We start from the raw sequence: 18544 nt of genomic DNA on the forward strand, positions 1-18544 counted from the left end.
TAACATGAAGTGACAGAAGTCTCTTCAAATGTCTCACGTCGTCTCTTCCTGAGGACACAGAGAAGCTTAACAGCAGAAACTAAACCCACTGAGAGCAAGTTGCTGCTCAAAGTTCTTCTTCTAGACGTGACAAAGTATTTCCATTCTGTCTCTTTGTCCTCTTTCCCTCCGTCTCACCACACTAATGTCCCCCAGCATCAGCTACACTGAACATGGACGACTTTAGAAAATAAGACGTCCACAGACTGAACGCTGAAGGAGTTAAACTCTGAGAGGAGTAAAGGTCAACATTTGTCTTGGAGGGAAAGAAGCGTTCAGCCCGTTTCAACAAGTGGTGAGAAAGTGTCTAAAAGCACCTGAATGTTTCCTCTGAATCACACACGTCTTCTGATGGAACACTCAGAATATTCACTGAATACAACGTGGAGATTACAGAAGATTTTTAGAATGAAAATAGTAAACTAATACTGAGACTATTTCCTGCCTCTGAGCTCCGTACAAGAAGAACAACACGAATCCTGATTAACCACAAAGAAACACAGAAAGATTCAAAAATATGTTTTTAACCCAACTTCTATTGTAGAAATAGTGCTGCGGTATAAAAGCTTTGACCTTGAAAACGACAACAAAATACATATAAATCAAAGTCCTCACCTTGTGCTTCACATAATGTCAGCAGAGAAACAAAGAGAAGCACGACGCACGACTTCATTGTGCAGAATGAAAGTATGATGATGAAACGAGTGGAGAACTTTTTACTTCCCTTCAAAGCAACAACCAATTACTTCAAAGATTGTTAAAATGAAGCCATATATGTCTCTATGTGGTTGACTTGTAACTACCGTCACATCATGACGTGGGCTCATATTTTATTATTAATGGTCTCTTCACAACATCAGCTCCGACTGCTCGTCTGTAGGAACTCTGTACGGCCACCAAACAAAATACTTTTGTATTAAACCAGAGAAATGTGTCCATCTGCACTAAACACTATAAACATTCCACAGCTTGATGTTAATTCAATCAAATATCATTTATCAAATACAAACGATTTCCTACATATTTAACTCCATCATCTTCATCAGTGCTTCATCAGCATTTCCAACACCTTTGACTCAAAGATCACTTTCACATCCTCACAGCACTCACCTCTGGTCCTCATCGCGTCCTTGTTGCCTCGACGGGGAAATTTAATAGGATTCCACTAAATATTCGTTAATTCAATGTTAGTAATAAGAAATAGAAGTAGGGTTCCATGTCACACAGAGAGGAGAGCTTCTAATAATAAAGTAACTGCTGCAAACCACAGTGACCTGATGTTTATATTCAGGTCGCAGACGTTTGAGATGAAACTTTTTCTACTTTTGTCGTTACTTTAAAGCTGCTGAGACACAAACAGAAAATCCACATAAGCTTCGTTGGAATGAAGCGTCTGTTCAAACGTGTGTGACCGCTTCAAATTCAATGTTGTTTAATATCAAAGTGTTTTAGTCGCATCAAAAAGCTCATCTTCCTACATTAAGGTCCCAAGTTCAACAGCTGATCCTCCAAAGGTGCAAATGTACATCAGGTGTTTATATGACATGATATAAAGTGCTAACTGTCAATAACAGACAAACCATCGACAGACTCAGTCGAGGCTTCAACACAATATATTCAATCTGAAGTTTGTAGTTCTACATTAACAGAAAGTACTTTATTTAACATTTTACAGTGCGTTGTCATTTTGTCTTTAACTCGAGGTCTTCTGTCGTTGTACAACAGGAAATATAAAAATACCATGAGAGTGTTTTGGGGTCTTGTGAAACTTGCCTTAACATTACTCATTTAGAGTATTTAGAAGAAACTAAAATTCATAAGACTATAAATGTGTGGAGCATGTGTGTATTAATCATCATTATTTTATAAGAAATACTGTAGGTTCAACCCGTCTGTGAACTTACACGGGTTATTCTCTTTTTAGTTTGACGTTTGGAAAAAAAGGGGAGGAGCCAAACGAATCAGGCTTCACCTGCAGCTCCCTGATTAGATCACTGTTTTATTTGTTTTTACATTACATTATTACATTACATGTCATTCAGCGGACACTTTTATCCAAAGCGACGTACAATAAGTGCATTCAACCATAGGGTACAAACTCAGGAGAAGAAACAAGAAAGTGCAATTTCCTCAAATAAGCCAATTTACAATTTGCTATAGATGAGTGACGTTACAAGTACAATTTAAGTGCTACAATTTGTTAGTCTTTAGTCGAGGTAGAGTCTGAAGAGGTGTGTCTTTAGTTTGCGGCGGAAGATGTGAAGGCTCTCTGCGGTCCTGGTGTCTTCAGAGAGCTCGTTCCACCATTTCGGCGCAAGGACAGCGAAGAGTCGAGACCTAGTCGAGTGTTTTGCTCTCAGTGAGGGAGGGACGAGTAGTTTTGCAGATGCAGAGCGGAGAGTGCGGGTTGGGATGTAGGGTTTGACCATGTCCTGGATGTAAGCTGGACCCGATCCATTCACAGCATGGTACGTGAGCACCAATGTTTTGAACTGGATGCAGGCAGCCACCGGTAGCCAGTGAAGAGAGCGGAGGAGTGGAGTAGTGTGGGAGAATTTCGGAAGGTTGAAGACCAGTCGAGCTGCTGCATTCTGAATGAGCTGCAGAGGTCGAATGGCGGTGGCAGGGAGACCTGCCAGGAGGGAGTTGCAGTAGTCCAGGCGGGAGATGACAAGAGCCTGAATCAGTACCTGCGCTGCCTTCTGAGTGAGAAGGGGACGTATTCTCCTGTGTCTCCATGTTGTAGAGCGTGTATCTACAGGATCGCGTTGTCGCAGTGATGTTGGGAGTCAGGGAGAGTTGGCTGTTGAGTGTGACGCCGAGGTTCTTAGCAGTCAAAGTGGGCGTTAGTACGGAGTTCCCAAAGTTGACTGTCAGGTCCTGGGTAAGCAAATCTTTTCCGGGAAAGAGAAGTAGTTCAGTCTTGTCGGGGTTGATTTTCAGATGGTGGGCGGACATCCACTGAGAGATGTCAGTTAGACAGGCAGAGATCTGAGCCGCCACCTGGGTGTCCGAGTGAGGGAAGGAGAGAATTAGTTGGGTGTCATCGGCATAGCTGTGGTAAGAGAAGCCATGCGAGCGAATGACAGCGCCAAGAGAGTTGGTGTAAAGCGAGAACAGGAGGGGACCCAGCACGGAACCCTGAGGAACTCCAGTAGTAAGAGGACAAGGTTCCGACACAGATCCTCGGCAGGTTACCCGGTAGGCCGTCGAGGTAGGACGAGAGAAGGGAAAGAGCAGAGCCTGTGACACCAAGTTCCTGAAGGGAGGAAATAAGGATCTGGTGGTTGACCGTGTCAAATGCAGCAGAGAGGTCCAGAAGGATGAGGACAGAGGAGAGAGAGGCGGCTCTAGCAGTGTGGAGTTGCTCTGAGACAGCGAGGAGAGCAGTCTCTGTGGAGTGGCCTGCCTTGAAACCTGACTGGTGGGGGTCAAGGAGGTTGTTACAGTGGAGATAAGAGGAGAGTTGATTAAAGATAGCATGTTCAAGGGTTTTGGACAAAAAGGGAAGAAGAGAGACCGGTCTGTAGTTGTTTTCTTCAGAAGGGTTGAGGGTGGGTTTCTTCAGGAGGGGGTTGACTCTTGCCTCCTTCAGAGAATTGGGAAAACAGCCAGATAACAGAGCGTTGTTGATGAAACAGGTGAGGAACGGAAGAAGGTCAGGTGCGATAGATTGTAGAAGATTTGATGGAATGGGGTCAAGAGGGCAGGTGGTCGGACGGGCAGAGGTTACTAGGGTAAGAATTTGGTTAGGAGAGAGGGCGGTGAAAGAGGAAAGTGAGGGCGAAAGATGTGAGGTCGGTGGGACGCGAGAAGTAGGAGGTGGGTTTGAGAAGGAGGAGCGTATGTCAGCTATTTTCTTGGTGAAGTAGTTGACAAAGTCTCCCCGAAGAAGGGTGGAGGGGGAGGATGGCTAGGGGGTTCGAGGAGATTGGAGAAGATCGAGAAGAGTTTTTTGGGGTTAGAGAATGAGGATTCGATTTTGGATTGGTAGGAAGAGCTTTTGGCAGCAGAGATAGAAGCAGAAAACGAGGAGAGGAGAGATTGAAATTCAAGCAGGTCGTCAGGTCGTTTATATTTACGCCATCTCCTTTCCGACGCTCGCATGGTGGCTCTCATGGTGGCTCTCATGGCACGGACCGGTTGAGACAGCCACGGAGCCGGAGGGGATTTGCCAGTCCGTCGTGTCGTAAGAGGGCAGAGAGAGTCTAGAGAGGAGGAAAGAGTTGAGAGGAGAGTCTCTGCAGCAGCGTTCGGATGCAAGCGTGAGAAGGAATCAGTTGAAGGGAGAGCTGATAGAACAGAGGATGCCAGCGAGGAGGGAGAGAGGGAGCGAATATCGCGCGACGAGCCGGTATAGAGTTAGTCAATGAGGGAGGTTTGTTAGTTATAGAGAGTGGAAGGGAGTAAGAGATGAAGAAGTGATCAGACACATGAAGTGGAGTTACAGAGAGGTTAGTGGTAGAGCAGTTTCTAGTAAAGATGTAGTCAAGGTGATTGCCGGTGTAGGATATTAGAAAGAAATATACGACCCGGTTCATAAAATTAATAAAAATGCATATAGTGTACACCAGAATACAGCCATGATTCTGAAACTGTGTAATCCATAAAGTAATGACAATATTGTAAATCTGCAACTGTAATAGAATAATATCGATGCAGTTATGATTGTATTTGATGTAATGTGAGACTCCACGAAAGACTCCCTGGTCTTTGTTCTGCTCGTCTTGACTCCCACGAAAGACTCCTTTGTCTTTGTTCTGCTCGTCTTGACTCCCACGAAAGACTCCTTTGTCTTTGTTCTGCTCGTCTTGACTCCCACGAAAGACTCCCTGGTCTTTGTTCTGCTCGTCTTGACTCCCACGAAAGACTCCTTTGTCTTTGTTCTGCTCGTCTTGGGGGTCGCCGTGGCGCAGGGGGTAGAGCGGGTGCACTGGGAACCCCAGGGTTGGTGGTTCGAGTCCCGGCTGCCCCATGTCTCAAGTCGAAGTGTCCCTGAGCAAGACACCTAACCCCTATTTGCTCCCTGGGCAAAAAGGTAAAAAGCCATGGGTTTAAAGTGTAATGTAAGTCGCTTTGGATAAAAGCGTCTGCTAAATGACCTGTAATGTAATGTCTTGACTCCCACGAAAGACTCCTTTGTCTTTGTTCTGCTCGTCTTGACTCCCACGAAAGACTCCTTTGTCTTTGTTCTGCTCGTCTTGACTCCTTTGTCTTTGTTCTGCTCGTCTTGACTCCTTTGTCTTTGTTCTGCTCGTCTTGACTCCCACGAAAGACTCCCTGGTCTTTGTTCTGCTCGTCTTCGTGCTGCGAGGATAAGCTAACGCTGAAGCTAACGCTTCCCACGATTTCTAGTTAAAATACTCCCTCGTTAGTGGAAGTCGGCTGCGGCTGCGCTGGCCGTTCCCCCGTCGTTTAGGAGACAAAAGGTCTTAGGTCTCCTAAACGAGGTCTTGTAGAAGAGATGCACACTGGCGAGTGTTTTGATGGGGAGGTTTACTGTGCAAATCAAAAACTCCACCTGCTATTTGCTTTCTTATACAGTGTGTGTGTGAGGTGTGTGTGCACTTGCCACACTGAAATAGAAGCAGTAGCTGCAGTCAGCAGTGTGTTAGGCCTTCATGTGAGTTACAGTCGTCCTCCATGTTTTATCTCCCCAGACGTCGTCCAGAGGTTCCATTCAGTCTAAAAGTGTCCGAGCTGTTTCCACGTGATGTTTCCTTCCACTTCGTCACCGTTCACACGTTGCTGATGCGAACACTGAGGGGAGTGTCTCTCGCCCGGCCTCGTTCCCCCCCTCTGTCCCGGTAGTTCTGCTCCAGACGGATCTTCTCTGGATCGGACACATCTGGCACGGGCCCGGCCCCGTTGCTCTGGTACGCGCGCTGCGGGCTGCACGGTTTGAAGACGGGCGCCGTCTTGGTCTTGGCCACTTTGACGAAGAAACCGAAGTCCGCCACGTACTTCCCCGATGGGGAGAGGGAGACCACGGGGGGGAACTCGTAGCCCCAGAGGATCTCATCCGGCAGGTAGGAGGTGCGCACCTGGCAGGTGGCCGAGGTCGGCTCAATCGTGGCGCTCATGATCACCAGCAGCTCGAAGTCCGCCAACTCTGGATCCGTCCAGCCCCCACCTGGTGGAGGGGGGGGGTCAATGTGATGGGACACAGTACGGAGACGTGTAATACAAAGGGGAGGAAGGAAGGTGGAATTTGTACAAAATACTGAATTTAAAAAAGGGACTCAGTGGAGTTTCTGACCACCAGGAGTAACTTTACTATGAGCTGGTTGATTAGATGCTCAATTAAGTGAAATAAATCATTCACGCAAGCAGCTGACAAACCCCTCAAACGAGGAAGTTTAGGGCTGATCGGCAGTTCAGATTTCTGTCAAGTCATTTCTTAGAAAAACAACGTCATGTTTTATCACTAAAAATGTAAATGTTTCACAGAGAAATGTTGCAGTAGGTGGAAGGAAGCAGCCTTACGTGAATTACCACTCGTCCTTTTTCCCATTTGGATGGAAGGAAAAGGCTTAAACCTCTCTTCTCGCTATCGTCTCCTCATCTCAGCATAGAAGTTACACTTGGCCGCCGAGGCTCGCAGGGGGCATCGATGAGGTGGTAGAAGGTGAGGGGCAGGATGAGGAAAGGACTGTCGCTGGACATGTCCATCTCGAACGATACGTTCCTCTGGTCCAGACGAACTGTCTCGCCTTCCTTGGTCAGAGACGTCTGCAGCAGTTTTCCACTGACCTTTTGGATGGAAGGAAAATGCTTAAATGGGTTAGGGATATTGGGTGTGTTGGGTTGGGTGCGTGTGGGGTGGTGAGTGTGAGTTGGATAATCCAGAGAGTCAGGAGAGGTGTTTCTGCACAGACTTATCTTTCCTGATCGACGCGGCGAGCCGTAGTCCAGGGCGGTCCTAAAGGTCTCTCCAGTCGATTCTTACTCTGTCAGTGTCCAGCAGGTCTTTTTGAGGATTCCTCTCGTAGGACACCACAGGTCCAGCTACCAGGGATCTGCTGTTTTGTTTGTCCCTTCGTCTCTCACTCCTCTTTCCTATGACACGCAGCCTGTCAGGTGTGTCCAATCTTCTCGCCTTCGTTGCCCCGCCTTCTTTATATTGGCCAGGTGGGACAAAACAAGTCTGCAGACTTTGGTCTGCTACAATACCGCCGCCTGTAGTGAGACCCGGGCGCAGGCTAGCCCTCTCTGGAACTTAACGTCTCACTTTGAACTAATCCCCCCCCCCCCCCACCTATATAACACGTCTCCGAACCAGACCAGTGGCCTTCTCCACCTTTGCGGCCGGGCCGGTCATGTCCTCTGGACCAGTGGGGATGAACGGGGCCACCTCACCCCCTCAGGAGGCAGCTTCTGCCTGTGGGTGTCATGAGGTCCAAGCGGGCTGGAGACCCACGCGCTACAGCAATGGGCCTTGTGAGCGGGTGGAGCACCCCGTGGAGAAGTCCCTCGTTCTCCCATATTGTCTCCTCACGTTGATGTCATTCCCCTGTCTGTTATGGTCTTGCCATGTGCTTGTGTTTTTGTTTCTGTGTCCCCACTAGTGTCCTCGGAGTCCCGCTCATTGCACCTTCCTCCATTGACACAGCGGCGTCTCATCTTCCCGTTATCCAGCTGACATAAATACTCCGGCTTTCCTCGGCCAGCCGTCTGTAAACCCGCCCCCCCAAAGTGCAAAGTGTTGGACAGTTTGTAGACACACATATAATCTTCTTATATTTGTGACCTATTTAGCTTCCCTCCACTGACCTGACACCCCAGCAGGAGACTCTTGCACATGTTGGCGACCTTGATCATCAGGCAGGACTTTCCCTCGTGGGTCGACACCACCACATGCTGGCTGAACTTCAGGGCTTCTTTGGCCGGGCGACCTGAGCGGAGAAATTATGGGGTGAGATCAGTCTTAATAATTGCGAATGCGCACAGAGCGACTCACAAATGCAAACCGGAAGATTCACAGATGTATTCGATTTACAAATACATTCCAATGCACAGATCAATGAATTGCGATTTATATTTGCGGATCGCACTGCATTTACTCGTGTGTGGGTTTTTTGAGACTCTGCTGACGTCGCAGATCCACAGGTGCGTTTCTTTCAACATGGACCTGTCTGTAGCCAATCAGATGTCGCCCTCATTTCCACCGTGGCCATGAAGTGCAAAACACAACGGCAAATAGGAACGCACAACGCAAATAAAAACACAACGAAACGAACTCCTTAGGGAAAGGGTTGGGCCTTATAGGAGAGGACGGACCCTTCTGATTGGACAGACGTCTGTCTGTCTTTTAACAGGAAATGATACAGGACTCTGAAGCGTCACGCGCTCCCGCCACACATCCAAATCCTCACGCCAAGGAATCTACTCCGGTCATGTGTGCACCACAACATCAGCCGATGTTTCCAGTGTGAAGAGTTAGTTTGTGACCCGATCAGATGTTTTACTGCATCTATTTATTTGTGGCTTAAGAAGCATTTACACAGAGACAAAAAGATCAGTTTCCACTGATCAGCAGGGAATTTTAGACCATAAGTCAGTTAATCCATCTTCAAATAGAGCAAGAGGATGAAACTTGGATCATACATTTACATTATAAGTTGTTGATACAAATGTGTATGTAAACATTTACTCTTTACTCCCTGTTATCCACGTCTTTCATTCATGTCAGTTACTTGTTTTGTTTCTTTATATTGTATGTTAATATTTTATTTATGTTCAAACATGTTTCTGCCATTAGACGCTGCTCATCAGAATCATTTAATGTGCAGAATGATTTCTGAGAAAAGTTGCTTTTGCAGGTTCCTCTTTCTTTGACACATTTTCTATTTTCAGAGGGAACATTTTAAAAGAAAGGAAGTGTTTGTCTTTGCGAGTGCAGTGATCGACAAGATACGTTAAAGGTGTTAAACTGAAGCAAAACCGCAACTAACACACACGGTACAAACAGCATTTTATATTCATGTAGTTTATTGACATAATAATGTTTGGTCCTTTTTATTCTCTCAAATGTTGGTTTTGTTCCAGGGAGCAGAGATGAAAAGCTTCCTCTACGACACACTCACATGATATGAATAAGGCCTTTAAAGTGGAGCAGGTGAGGTACTTTGTGGCGTGGTGCTCGTCCTCTGGCTCACGTCCACTTGCTGTGTCCACAGTTTGTAGATTTAACGTCATGTCCAGGAAACGGGGTTAGTCAAGGTGTCTCGTGTCTCGTGATTTCCTGTTTTATTTTGAAAATGAACCTCCCTCTCGTTTCAGGCAACTTGCCCCTTCCCCCCGTGTGCTGGTCTGATTGTCTGCCCGCCCCTGATTGTTTCCACCTGTGCCTTTTAACCTGTGTGTATTTGTTGTCTGCGTCTCCCTTTGTCCTGTGCTAGTTCGTCGTGATGGGAAGTTCGGATCTTTTTACCGACTCGGTTCTTTGAATCTCGTTCAGTATAAACGAGAAATGAACAAATCTTTTTTTGAGAGGACTCGTTCAAAATGAACGAATCGTTCACAAACGACACATCACTCCTAGTTCGTCTTGTCTCACGTCAAGGAACCAGTGTATGTGAGCATCCGTAGCTTTACCACATTTGGGTTCTTCTGTTTAGTACATAGTGTTTTATTTCAGTGGCACTTGGCCTTTCGTTAATGAACTTTTGTCCACGAGTCGTGCGTTTGGGTTCAGGGCCGTTGTCCGGTCGGGACAGAACGAAGTGGCAGCATGAACCCAGCCGACTCCGACCACTTGAAGGCAGCACTTTGCTCCCAAGTCTTAATCAGCAGGAGGATCCGGTGTCCGCCTACTTTGTTCCTCTGATGAACGTTGAGGTGTAAATGAGCCTCCTTGACAAAGGGCTGAACTAAATCTCTCTTTACAGCAGGGGTCTCAAACTCAAATCAGCTGCGGGCCAGATGCAGCCCACTTCAACCGAACGCGGGCCAGACTAGCGTCCGAACGGCATGGTCGACAATAACACAACTTAACACTCACTTTCAAAAGCAGTCATTGAACCCCACCCTGGGGGATCGGTCCGAATGAGACTACAACACTAGTCCTCCTTTAACTCAGCGGGGGAGACCTAAGGTCATGTGACCGTGGAATTCCTTTATAGCCAAACGTGAAGTTACGTGAATCGAAGCTGCGTAGTAATGGACGGAGACGCTCGTCGGTGACGTCAGATGCTTCATGTGTTGTTAGTGTGAGTCGTAAAGGAAAACTTTATTAAACGAGCGAGGCTAACGGTTAGTCACATGATCACCTGCGCGAAAGAGGGCAGGAACCTGAATTTCACCCTCCTGCTCTCTGCACCTCGGCCGACACACACGACCCGCCCCCCTGTCAGTCACATGCATGCCACGTTCACTGGACAAGCACACAGTAGGAAACCAGAACATCATAACATGTCCCACACAGCAGCTGACAGTGGGGTTACAGTATAAAACTTGCGGGCCGCACTAACATTACACTTTCATATTAAGGATGGGGCCACAAAATATCGTCCCGAGGGCCGCAATTGGCCCGCGGGCCGCGAGTTTGAGACCCCTGCTTTACAGGAACAGATCTCAAGCCGTCAGAGAGGAAGTTCAAAAGGAGCCTGATGACGAGCAGCTGTGTGCAAACGTCTCCGAGCTTCTTTGAATCAGAGGCCAGCTGTTAGTTTATTGTGAAGCAGAACACCGGTTGTTGCAGCGTGGGGTCGGAGACTCCGTCATGTCTCTCTTCGTGATACTCGGGCTGCTCGTCTGCATTCAGGCTCAAGGTGAGAAACCAACAAGAAGCCAACAAAGAACTGAGGTTTTTACTCTATAAATATTATAGCTTATTAGTAATTATAATACGGTAGATGAAATCCAGCATTCTGATTGGTTGAGAGTGGGTGTATTATTGGTTAATAACGTACAGTTGCTGTTCACATTGACACAAATGTTCACTGCGCATTCAAAGTAACACGTTAAGCCTGATTTATACTTCTGCGTTTTCAGAGCGACGCAGACGCAAGACCCTCTTGCGTGTCCCTTGCGTCGCTTTTCACACCTCCTTGCGTGTGTCGAACCATATCGCGTTTCCGCTTTCACAGCCCGATACCAACATTATTAAAACGAAGAATGTTTACGAGAGAACGGATCAGATTGAAGAACTTTTGTCGGAAGAAATGCGCAAATGTGACCGCTTATACGAGCCGTCATTGGCGGGTTGGATTCACGGAGGGAGATCGCCGCAAACGCCGGTTTGCCGGTCGAGAGGAACAAAGTTGTGGAGGAAAATACGGGACAAATGTGTCCGCGATGAAAAGCAGCAGTGTGGATGCACGGGGCAATAAAGTCTATGATAAATAAATAAATAGACGTGACTCTCTAGGTCGTCTTCAACAAAACACGTCACTCCGCCTGTTGTTCTGGCGGTGAATCGCTCTGCAACACACGCAAGACTTTTACAACCATGTTTTGTTGAAGACCTAGAAAGGACGCAAGGAGGTGTGAAAAGGCACGCAAGGGACACGCAAGGGGGTCTTGCGTCTGCTTCGCTCTGAAAACTCAAGCATAAACTAGGCTTTAACAGTGACCAAACTAAGTTTGAAGAAAAAAGGTTGGAAAACTATTCACAAACCATGAAACAGATACATGTGCTTTCCTGAGGCGTTAGTTTGAGGAAACACTGTTAACCAACGCATTCTTGTGTTCGGGGCGTTTTTAAGCCTTTTCTCGGCCTGAAAACGCCGTTGACATTTTAGCTTTTATCTCGGTGGAGATCGCCGAAAAAAACTGACAATTACGGTGGATTTTATGAGCGATGTGAATGAGATGATACGGGACCCGATGCTGTTCACACGCACGTACGAGGACTATTTTCTCTTCACTGAAATGCGATACACAACGTTTGGTGGCTACAACGATTTTGTGCTGAAAGGCAGCGATTTACTTACGTTTACCAGCGAAATTATAAATAGTATTACAAAATAAATATGGTATTTGAGGCAGAACTTTATCTTCAATAATGTAACCGTTCAAGGGTTAATTAATCAACATACATAATATTTATGTGTACATGTCACACATTCAACAAGTGATTTCTGAGAACCTTTGAGGGAAATTAATCTGAATCTTTAAAACTAATGGTTTTCTGCTTTGTTTTATATCTCTTTAAAATGACGGATATGTTATAGACTTTTTGAAGTCTTAAAGTACAATTGAAGGTATTACTTGCTGTTGTGTAAAGAATGGTAAGCTGAGTGGAAAAACTTCTGCTCAAGAATTATTTTTGAATTTTTTTTTTTTAATATTAAGAATTAAAGACAAAGCCTCAATACAACAATTTAAGAGATTAAAAAAAATAATCTACCTTAAATCTTATTAATATGCTTATCATATTATATGAAGTCTTTACAATACATAGACAATAAACGTTAAACGTTTGTGTGCAACAACTTATATTTTCTTATATAAACGCATAAAGAACCAGAAAAGGAGAAATGCATCAAAGGTTTTTTATAACACATTTATGACTTGTCTGACCAAAGCTTGGATGAGGGGGGAGTGAAGCACAAGGTGAGTCCTCTGTCCTCAGTGAGACATTTAAAGAGACGTTTCGCAACGAGAGGTGATGATGAGCTGAAGGTGAACCGCTGGTTCAATGTGTAATAAATAAAGTGTAGTGATGGAGGAACATTCAGCAGTGAATGATTCATCACATATTGTGTGTGATGTTTATTGTATCATGTGTCTACTGTTTTTACAGGAACCATTGTGACTCCTGTGTTTGTGCTGAAGGGACGTGATCTGCTCCTCAAGCTTCATGCTGATCCTCCTGAGGGGGTTTTATATGTTGACTGGAAAATCAATAAAAACGTCACTTTTGTAAGATTTGATCCTAGTGGAGAAGCAACTGTCCATCATAATGTCACTGGAGGGTTCAGTTAGGTGAGAATAAATTCTCTGTGATATTGAAGAATGTACAAGAGGTCGACAGTGGAGTTTATTCTGCTGTAGCAGGAACACCTAAAGGAGACAAACTAGTAGCTGAATACAAGGTCACAGTTCAAGGTGAGTCTGTAAACATTTCACTGATAGTTTCTGCCGCCATGTTTCATAAACTCTTCACAGAAACCTCCCCCCCCCCTCAGGACCAGTGTCTCCAGTTGAACTGATCGTGGACCGAGTGGACAACAGCTCAGAGTCATGTGACCTCCATGTGACCTGCAGGACTCACAACTCAAACATCAGCAGCACTTTCAGATGTGTCGACTGGTTCTGCAGTCAGGAGGGAAGAGAGCGACCAGAGGTCACGACCTCTGGGGCTTCTCTCCAGGTCTACCTGTTGAACAACGTGATCATCTGTAACCATAGCAACCAGGTTCACAGGACCCTGGACATTAATACTGCTGAACATTTTTGCCCCGAACATGCTGGTAAGACTGAAAGAGGAGACGACTCCCTGATAACAGGTTGTAGTTTCAGCCTTTCTGTGTTGTAAAGAAACGATTGTGTGTTTTCTGAGTTCTGAGCGTCTCTAAAGCTCCTCGTCAGGGACGCAGGGGTTAAATACAAACTCAAGCAGAAAGCACAGACGTGTTGTGTTTGTGATGAATCCACCTGTGGTGTGTTTCAGGTTCAGTGCTTCCCCCCCGTGTTCCTGGTGAAGATGGTGGTGTTCTCTGTTGGTCTGATCATCATGGTGTCTGCCGTCATCACTGTTCACCTCGTGGACTTCAAGAAGCACCAACAAAGAAATGGATGTCAAACCCGTCACGCTGCCCGGGAGGAAAGCTCCCACTTAAAGGTCACCTTCTAAACCCGTGATGATGTTCCACTGACTCACAGCTGGTGGCAGCAACACACCAGGAGAAGAAAAGAGGAAGACGAGCGCAGAGCAGCAAACATGGACGCAAACTATTTAGGATTTAAAGGATTTATAAATTCAGCTTTGCAGATATTTCCTGGTGAAGGAAAGACATTAAAAACGTGGACTCAAAGATGCATTTTGGCAATAAAAAAACTTCATGGTAACATTTTTACAAGAAAGCAATAATCCATTGATTACACACAATATATCACACACACAAGACCATGTCAATGTCTTTTTGGTGAATGTCATCTTGAATGTATAATCAAGACCAACTATATGTAAGCGAATAACCTTAAATATACCGTATAATACTGCATACGGTTCAATTTACAATGATTAAATACACATTGCATATTTATCTGCATGCACGGTATTTATTGAACATAATTCTGTTCAGCAGGTTTTGTTTTTACCAAATAATCAATGTATGATGATATTAAAATAAAGACACTTGATACACTGATGAAAAAAATCGTTTCACATATTTGTCACAGTTGAAAAGATGAGTCCTTTTTTTGTCTGAAAAATAAAATAAAAATATATAACAGAAGCACCCTGCATCATGCAGCTTAAATCTCACCCATCAGGTGAAGCCTTAAAAGTCTAAATGTAATAATGTAGGAAATGATCAGATTAAAAGTGACATGAAGAATCAAACCAGGAACCAAAGCTGAAGCTTCCTGCAGGACAACAACATTTTTATTACTTTTTCTAAGTTGACCTTCAATATAAAAGATGTAATTAAAATATCTCCAACTGTGACGCTAAAAAAAGCTGCTTGTGTGTGATGCTTAGTAACATTTAATCATTGATTTTTAATCTCTCCAATGACACGTTTGTGTGGAGGAGAATCTTTCAGCATTAAAGCAGATCACATGAAATAAAACATAGAAAGCTTCAATAACGCTGCAAACTACCAGCAGAATTTGGGGATTTGGGAAAACCTTCCTCTTTAATCGTCAATCTTCTCCACCAATTCTTAGCCGGTCTACGATCAGTCGGTTCAGCGTCAGACGGCACGGAGCTGTAGGAGGGACCTGAAGCTTCTGCTGGGCTCATGTTCTCCGGTGGTGCTGGTATCGCATTAAGTCCTGCAGGATAAATCACATACGTAAGAAAAGGTTACTTGCTGCTTCTTTGTAATGGAGCTATTTTCCACGTGGGGAATCATCTCCCGATGATTAACAGTCACTGATTTAATTACTTCTGTCTCTTTGTCTTAAAAATAATGAGTCTGTTTTTTCTAAAATGCATTAAACTGATACAAAACACATATACGGTCTCTTTTCACAAAGAGTTCAGATGAATCTCTCGGGGTAGAAAGCACATCACACTGCAGCATGAGCCATAAATAAAGCAGCTAGAACTTTAACACCATGTAGAGTTGGTTCCTCTTTCACACTGTAAATGATACTTGTTCTGTGTCTCTGGACTTGTTCTCTGTGTAAAAGGAGCTTTTTAAAACAAGTAAGAAGCAGAAAACCATCGGCTCAGGAGGAAAGTGGCTAACTGGTGTGAGCCAACACGTGGAAGCAAAGGAGGGTCACGTGACCACGTAGTGGACGTCATGTGACTACCAACATGTGGCCTCATTTAAATCACATTGTTTCAGTATTTCAGACACCAGCGTGGGATTTGATCTCCGCACAACGAGTTTTTAAGGTTTTGACATGTTGCTGTTGGGCGAAGTGGGAAAATGTGGATGACGGACTGAGACACAAACAAACAACACGTGCACAGCAGGAAGAAACACGGCTGAAGAGGACTAATGGCCACAAGAGACCCGGTTTGGATCCACGGACCATCAGGTTCCTCCCAGCGGATCTGAGCACAAGCAGCAGGTGTGTGCACGCAGCAGGTGTGTGCACGTAGCAGGTGTGTGCACGTAGCAGGTGTGTGCACGTAGCAGCACGAAGCCACCTGGAAAACCTGGAAACAACCTTGGCACAAGGTTTGGATTCTAATACATTTCTTAAATTTGTTTAAAACAAAAACGTAATGCTTACCAGAGGTCCATGTTTCCGTGTTAAACCTGCAGGTCAGTGATAGAAGAAGAAGAACAAACAGCCCTTTAAAGATCTGAAATGTTGTACATTTACTTTACTTGAGCTGCAGATAAAGTGACTCCATCTTTTGGGTGGTGTCAAAACAGCAAATCATGACAATCCCAGTGAGATAAAAAGCACCTTTTGGTAAAATATCACATGTGTATTTTAACAGACGTGTTTCCTTATCTGATGCAGTAAAAGACGTCCTGTGTTTTACAGATTGTTCAGCGCGCGGAGGCAAACTGTGATTTGTGATATTGGGCTATTTAACCAAACAGGTGGGTACATAGTTATGGAGGACTTGGAGACATTGAGTTTCTATGTAGAGGAAACAAAGAGGATTTTACAGATGTTGAGATTATTTGTTGGAATATTTACTTGGACTTACCGATTCTTTTCCTTCGATCATTATAAAGCCAGACGGATAGAACCACAATTAGGATGACAACAAGAATGACAACGCAAACAGCAATCACCCAGCCAAGGTGAGAGGGAGAATCTGTAAAACAGAACAAGAACCGGATCAGAAGAGTCTTCCTGGTTTAAATGACGCAGCACAGCTGAGAATGTGTCACATGTTCACAGCCTGATGTGCTTCTGACGGACTGAAGTTTGGATTGTGAAAACTTCTTTAACGTGATCTATAGTAAGAAATCATTTGATTTCTTCAATTAAAACATTTTTCTACCGACCTTTATAGTGATTAATGGTTGAAGCTGTTTTATGATACAGGGAGATGAACTCCAGCATTGTCACTGCCACTCGTGTCCCCGGGTAACTTCACTTCCTGCCTTGTCCCGTCATCCCCTGTGATCGTCTAATAGTTTCCACCTGTGTCCAATCACCTGCACCTCCCTTGTGTATTTAAGCCGCGTGTCTCTTGTGTCACTTTTTGCGTCATTGTCTATCGTCGTGGATGTGCGTAGTTTCCTGCCTGCTGTTTTTCCCCTGGTTCCTGTGTGTTTTTGCCCCTTGGCCTTTTGCTTTTGCCTTGTGACTATTAAAGTCTTTTACTTTCTGAGAAGTCTGCATTTTGAGTCCTGCCTCCTCCACCCGTCCCCTGAAAGAATGACGCGACCAAAGAAGGGCTCAGCAGACCCGCTGCCAGATTACGGACCTGAGTACTTGGACGTGAGAAGTCCCTTCTGGCGGCGTAAGACCAACTTTATCTTCGGTCCCAGGGGCCATCAGCATCGCCATAGCAACATGGCTGCATAGTCAGTGACCGTGAGAAGGAGTTTAAAGTACGTAGTTTTACTTCATTTCACCTAAAAGATCAAAATACCAAAAGAACAAAGGAACATTAAAGAAAATGATGCCTTAAAACTAAAGAATCGAATGGATCATTTTACTGTGGACACACGCGATGCAACAAATCTCCCCTTGAACAGCTGATAGCTCTCGTGTACCGTGTGTGTGTAGCGTGTGTGTGCGTGTGTTTTGCTGCTTCCCTGCTGATAGTCCGGTGACTGAGATCCATCCGTCTCCTTCGCATCAACTCCCTCATACTTTGTCTGATGAAAAACCTATTTTGTCCTGTCTCTCCCCCCACAGACACACACACACACTGAGAGCAGACAGACACACACACTGACAGTCACTGGTAGACAGAAACACATTACTGGTACGAGTTGGAGAAGCAGACGCACTCCGAATGGTAAAGAGGACATGTTCTCCACGCACACGCGTGAAGTGCTCGCACACGCTCTTGTCCCAGGGCTCCACCGGCGAGAGCAAAGAGCTTCCTTTCAGAAGCGAGTCCCCCCGCTTCAACTCCTCAGAGGCCGCTGTCGCCCCCATGTGCCCCCCATGTCCCCCCCCCCCCCCCCCCCTGCAGCAGTCGGTCACAAAAACACAATTTTTCTCACTGATGATTTTAGAGTGAAAAACCCCAAATGAAAAATTCATCAAGCCCACGTTTTTTCTTTCTGGAAGACGTGCCGAAGGAATTGAGTGTGTGTATTTAAGTGTGTGTGTGTGTGTGTGTGTGTGTGTGTGTGTCTGCAACAAGAAATGGGACTGATGCATCTTTTCTATGTCACCGCTAATGTTGCATGTCACACAAACCTCCAGGGGTGGGCAGTCCACACACACACACACACACACACACACACAGAGAAGTGCATAACTAATTATTCACGCAAACACACACGTCCTCAAAGTGTACTCTCACGTATACACAGATCACATACACACACAACGCACCAGAATCTTAATTCTCTCTCACACACACACACACACACACACACACACACATTTTGTGTCATGTTCCTGCTCGGCATCATGGGAGTTCAAACTCTTCCTCTCTGACCACAAAAAGGAGGATTCAGTACGTATGTTTCTACTGTTGGAATAGAGTGAAGGGAATCAGTTCAGCTTCTCATAAAACACACACACACAAAGTGTACGTTGCAGTGTGTGTGTGTGTGTGTGTGTGTGTGAGTGTGCTAATGTGGAGGAGCAGAGGTTGACCTCAGGCTACCAGCTAATTAAAACTGGGAAATGAGGGAGTGAGAGAAGGAGGGAGGGAGGGAGGGAAGGAAGCCAGGAACAGGAGCAGTAGTTAAGAGGGGGAGTGAACAGAGAGAGAAGGAGGGAAGGA

The 18544-nt window shown here is 45.3% G+C and overlaps 2 protein-coding genes, 2 long non-coding RNA genes and 1 other non-coding gene across 5 annotated transcripts in view; 2 read left to right on the forward strand and 3 right to left on the reverse strand.

The window, feature by feature from the left end:
- LOC120815120 (uncharacterized) overlaps positions 1–18544 on the reverse strand; it is a 106929-nt gene that overhangs the window by 60403 nt on the left and 27982 nt on the right. The gene's annotated exons all lie outside the window — the stretch shown is intronic.
- LOC144405559 (uncharacterized) overlaps positions 1–18544 on the forward strand; it is a 61300-nt gene that overhangs the window by 14658 nt on the left and 28098 nt on the right. The gene's annotated exons all lie outside the window — the stretch shown is intronic.
- LOC144405478 (ATP-sensitive inward rectifier potassium channel 10-like) lies at positions 5520–7938 on the reverse strand (the record flags this gene model as incomplete). Its single annotated transcript, XM_078098903.1, has 3 exons — positions 5520–6149; positions 6622–6792; positions 7813–7938. Coding segments are annotated over 3 exons (669 nt in total), but the record flags the coding sequence as incomplete, so codon positions are not given.
- LOC120815156 (uncharacterized) lies at positions 7980–13052 on the forward strand. Its single transcript, XR_013467208.1, has 4 exons — positions 7980–9000; positions 9088–9157; positions 10606–10846; positions 12788–13052. It is a non-coding gene; the product is annotated as an uncharacterized LOC120815156 (long non-coding RNA).
- Positions 16350–17218, reverse strand: LOC120814943 (uncharacterized). The gene is made up of 2 exons (XR_013467218.1): positions 17060–17218; positions 16350–16441 (listed from the first exon to the last, which is right to left on the reverse strand). It is a non-coding gene; the product is annotated as an uncharacterized LOC120814943 (transcript).

Source organism: Gasterosteus aculeatus, chromosome 3, assembly GCF_964276395.1.
Source record: "Gasterosteus aculeatus chromosome 3, fGasAcu3.hap1.1, whole genome shotgun sequence".
Lineage (NCBI taxonomy): Eukaryota > Metazoa > Chordata > Actinopteri > Perciformes > Gasterosteidae > Gasterosteus > Gasterosteus aculeatus.